We start from the raw sequence: 5,014 nt of genomic DNA, 5'->3' as shown, positions 1-5,014 counted from the left end.
GAACTGTCCGTCACTGCGTAATGAGGTCCGGTGACAGAGTGTTCACCAAACGGTGACAGAGTGTTCACCAAACGGTGACTGCTCGTCGCATCACCGGGTCATCAGATCAGAAGTCACCGGCTGCCATTGACAAGATAAGATGTCAATATTGTCTTCTGAACGTCAGTGGGTTGCGCATTTACTGCAGAAAAGCTGTCCACAATCAAACAATTTAAAGATTTACGATGTTTGTGTTGCGTTTATTACGCATAATGGTTTTCCAAAGCGTATCAATCTATCATTTTAGACGTCATTGGCGTCGAGAAGACTACCAGTGACCTTTACTTGCCTACCGCAAATATAACCGACGCGGTGACGCACGGACGAGGCATCTTTTACCGTGCAAGACACGTGCGAAATTGTCAAGTTTTCCCAAAGTTTTCCTATAAAGAAGGTAACACATTTGATTCATCCCAAAACACACGACACATCAAGACAACCTGAGGCGCCTCTTTAATCTGTGAATAAATTTTGTGACGTCATTTATCACTGTTTGCCGTTTTTAGAAGTTTTAACCTAAAGAGCTAACCAGAGGTCAGTTGCCGATCCCAGATCCCAACAGAGCTGCAGTTTTCCGAAGTGCAGGTATATTTATGTTGGTAACATTTTCCTGTTCCTGTTCCTGTTTGTAATATTACTTGCCATGTCTGCCAATCCAGAGGCAAAAGTGTATCTCATGATAAGAAGGAAAAAGATAACTGTAGTAACAGATGCCAAGAAATCGACATCCACGTTGGAGCTGAAGAGAATGCTGGAGAAGATGTTGAAGGTTCCGCCCGACAACCAGCGTCTGATGTATAATGAAGTCATTCTAGAGGACTCTGATACACTTGAATCTGTGGGCATAACAGCTGCAGGCTCTCCATTATACAGGTGGGTATGATGTTTGCTTTTGACAAAATAATTTACTTTTGTGTTAGCTCAGCGAGGATGTCAGTATGGCTACTTTAATTTTATCTCATGATACTTCTGCCCATCAGCCTTACTTTGGTTTTCCTTGAGGCGTCGCGCTGGGATGAGAAAACTTTCTAGAACGTGTAAGGGCTCATGATAGGAATGCTGAGGGTTAGCTCATTACTCATCAATTGTACGGAGAAACAACTAGCGTGAAGTTGTTGATATTTTAGTGATGGGTCAAATACTGTTTGATGTATATTTTAGAGTTTCTATTTCGACAAGCGTTTGTGTTGAGATGTGCTGCATTATCCCACAGCGCGTGCTCTCGACTGGTATTCTGAGTTCAGGCGCTGACCGCGGCTGCTCCGTGACCCCCCTCCTCGCTCTCTCAGGCCGACGACGCTGGTGCTGGTTCTGAGCCAGGAGGACGGCGACTTTGAGCCGCCGGAGATCTCTCCGTTCACCCCGGTGGACGCGCCTACCGTGCTGCCGGAGTTGACCGAGAGCCCGCGCTCCGGGTCCTCCCAGCCGACCGACAACACTCAGTCGCGCTCACCGCGCGCCGGCAGCGCCCGCTGAGTGACCTGACCTTAGGTCATCATCACCGACCCAGTACCGTCTAAATCCGATGTGAGGTCACCATTGCTAACCCAATACTGACCTGGCCCGACCTGAGGTCACCATCACCGATCCAGTGCTGAGCTGATTTGACCTCACCCGACCCGAGTTCATCATCACTGACCCACTACTGATCTGACCTGGGCCACCCGTAGATGACTACTGATGGCCAAGCGCTTACCTAACCTGACCTGCCCCGCCCGAGGTGGCTACGAGCCGTGGAGGTGACCAATGGCCAAGTGATGACCTGACGTGACTTGACCATACTCAAATATAATCATTACCGACCCACGCTGACATGACCTGCCGCTGACTTGACAACACTCTTGCTCACCCTGAAGTCCCGCTGCAGGCCGGTGTGGCGGAACAAGACGGATGGCGCGGAAGTGAAAGGAGGTTCGCCGTTATGTGGTGTGGTGCTCTTGTTATCGAGAGAAGGCTCATTGTTGAAATCGCGGACAGGTAAATACACAAATCACTTTGCATTAGACAAACTGGTCATATAAACTGAGACTGATACCGAAGGTTGGCCCGGTTGCGCAGTGAACCCCGAAATGTACGCATCAGTGCAAGATGTTGTTCAAAGATGTGCGGTCGGTCCTGAATAAAAATGGAGGATGGAATGACTTCGCCAAGTGCAACAGGAAACACCCATCAATTGATTGCTTCATCAAACTAGGTTTGTTTACAAAGTTTTTCTCGAAACTAGGCGTATCCGGGCCACCTCTTTAAAACCTTATTGCCTCAATCATTCTCCGTCGCCGCGTCTCGCACCTCCCGGCCTGGCGGGATCTCCACATCCACCTAGCTTCTCTGCCAAACTGCTAAAACCACTCGGAAATGCCTGGCACAGTGTGCAGTTCCAGAAACTCATCAATAGGCGTCACGGTGGGCCGAGAGGATCGATTAGCTCGCGGCGTCAATTGGCACCGAACCCGGCCACCCCCGAGCCGCGGGCACCGGGTCCAGACCGGTGGAGACCAGTCACCGGCCACCGCCAGAGGAGTGGCAGCGCCGCCACATTCTTGTCGTGCCGAGTGGCATCGGTGGCGGACACCGGCAACGGATCAATGGCGGGAGGATGGCAGTGGAGAATATGAATATCTGGATGAATGTGACGTCACTTTTATGTTTTTCTTTCTTCGACCTTCCTTTTATCGTTTCACCAAAGCAAGGTGATTATTGTCGGTCTGCCACTTACGAGTCCATCTCCATATTTTCCATCTGCAAGCCCATGTATAATTGCTAAACTGCTCTTACCCAAGATCAAAAGGCACAAATGGAACAACGGGATCCTTAAAATCAGTTGTTAATAAACACGCCCACGCACGAACCTTTTGATGTTCCCGTTGCACGGCTTGCCAACTCTCTGATCATATGCCCTGCTCAGAGTAACTGAGCGGCCCTTTCTTCCAGGCAGAGCAGCCCGTTAGGCGTCTGACTGACTGATCTGTGTATCATGTCTGTCTGTTCCCTGATGTGACACCGCATATCGGAAACGCCTGCTATAGGGGCAGCCTTCTTTGAAGTAGCTAGCCTACATCCCGTCAGGTAAATATTGATCGATGTGGTCGGCGGTGCCGGTGATCTTCTGCTGTCCTTCTAGCGGTCATGGTAGGAGTGAGGACCTGATATAAACGCTAAGTCGAAGCCGACAATGACCATTATCGCTCTCTCTGCACCCTGCAGGATGGGATAATGTAAATACATCGTGCACCAAATGGACCGAATCTGTCCTCTGATGACAAGTTAGTGATCATTACAGGCTTACATAGTTAAATAGACGCGACCAAGAAAAAGTTGAACGCTTTTCCTTTTATACTTCAATTGGTCATTTATGTAACCACACTCATAAACATTCCCCACGCCCACATGTCATTTATATGCCATGGCTATCGAAATGCTCAATTGACGGTTATAAATGCTAATAATGCATGACATATCGATCAGTTGATTCACAGTTTTCCAGACGAACCTTACGCCATCGTGCTTTACGCTGAGACTGAGCTGATGCCGATCAGATTCCCGTGATGTCATTGACCGTTAGAGGTGTAACGGCAGGGGCGTCGACACCGGTCCGACTTTTCCGACTAGTCGGACCACTTTTTCGACTAGGCGGTGCCCTGCTGTGGCTCGCGGGGGCCCCTGCTGCAGACCGCGGGGGCCCTACTGCGGCTCGGGGGGCCCTGCTAGAGACCGCGGGGGCCCTGCTGCGCCTCGACACCTGGGGGCCCCCACCGGTGGGGGCCCCCCGAGAAAAAGTCGGACCAGTTTTCCTTACGCGTCGACGCCCCTGTGTAACGGGCATAACCTCGCGCAACAATGACGTAAGATGGGTGCTGTACGGGTACCTCTGCTTTTCAGAACACCGCGTTTCCAGAGTTCCCTTTCGCAGGATCCTGTCCTGGAACGTCACGCATCATTCATGCATGTCGCTTCTGAGAGCTTCCAGACCGGTTTCTGCGTGCTGCCGTATACGCTGCAGCGATTGCCCAACGCTACCCCCTGTTTATACAGGTGCCCGCATCCATGCATGCCGGCTGGATTGATCTCTCAGGAGCGGCCCTCGCTGCCGTCTTGAGCTGAACCCGACTGGTGTCGGTGAGCGTTACTGGTTTCTACCAGTAACGCACCCTTCCCGACGGTTAGCGTGGGCTGCCGGTATAGTCGGCAGTGGATCATCCTTAGTTGGCGCACGATAACTGGATTGTACCAGATACGAGTCGCAGGGGACTGGAGAACACCTTCGTCATTAGGAGGTCGTTTATCGTTATGCTGTTGGTCTTCTTCGGTCATTACTCTGGGCATATGTGGAAGATGGATTTGACGGTAAGCTATGCTATTACCCGCATAACTGCATTATATTCTTTGATTTTCCCGACAAGCGCGCACATCGCTTGGGATGGTAATTTTACGTTGTTGCGTCAGTCATGAAATCGCAGCAGAGGAGTCGTCATGTAACGTAATGTATGCATTTGCTGTTTATCCAGTACAGGGTAGTTTTGCATGGTTTTATCTGGCGTTTGGAAGCTCTGAGTCCTGGCGAAGTGACCTCTCAGGGACGACTTCGACCATTTAGCTAACCGAGCCTGCAGGAACGATTCAAAAGGAACGTGCCACTACTCGAGCGCTCAACAGGGCGTGGGAAGCCAAACCTCGAACCGCGTATTGTATCTTGTTCGCATTACCAATTCTGAGTAAACACAAAACCTGCGTAGCCCCTAGAACGGTCATTTATACCGTTCACCGTGTTTATGTTAGACTGAAACGCTGCTGCATTATGGATGGTGGGAATCTCACGAACTGCGTCGCTTCGACGGGAAATGCGTCGGAGTTGGAGCTCAGTATCCAGAGGCCACTGGTGCGTTCATAATACTTATTTGCATAGGCAAGACATCCTTTTCCGCATGCAGTTATAATGATATGGCAAATCCAGTAGAAGTTTCCAAACAAAATAATT

The 5,014-nt window shown here is 50.2% G+C and overlaps 1 protein-coding gene across 1 annotated transcript; it reads left to right on the top strand.

Annotated features, from left to right (window-relative positions):
- Nucleotides 1–226: 226 nt before the first annotated feature.
- On the top strand, nt 227–2,177 carry LOC122384895 (elongin-B-like). The gene is made up of 2 exons (XM_043372706.1): nt 227–912; nt 1,329–2,177. The coding sequence occupies exons 1-2, from the start codon at nt 683–685 to the stop codon at nt 1,513–1,515; spliced, it is 417 nt and encodes a 138-aa protein (XP_043228641.1). The 5' UTR covers nt 227–682; the 3' UTR covers nt 1,516–2,177.
- Nucleotides 2,178–5,014: the final 2,837 nt, after the last annotated feature.

Source organism: Amphibalanus amphitrite, unplaced genomic scaffold (genome assembly GCF_019059575.1).
Source record: "Amphibalanus amphitrite isolate SeventyFive unplaced genomic scaffold, NRLGWU_Aamphi_draft 000201F_arrow, whole genome shotgun sequence".
Lineage (NCBI taxonomy): Eukaryota > Metazoa > Arthropoda > Thecostraca > Balanomorpha > Balanidae > Amphibalanus > Amphibalanus amphitrite.
Note: the sequence above shows the minus strand (reverse complement) of the source record. Positions and strands in the feature narration are given on the sequence as shown.

Coding starts and splice junctions, on each gene's coding strand:
- LOC122384895 (XM_043372706.1), top strand. CDS start 683: ATGTCTGCCAATCCAGAGGCAAAAGTGTATCTCATGATAAGAAGGAAA. Junction 913..1,328: donor GCAGGCTCTCCATTATACAG/GTGGGTATGATG, acceptor TCGCTCTCTCAG/GCCGACGACGCTGGTGCTGG.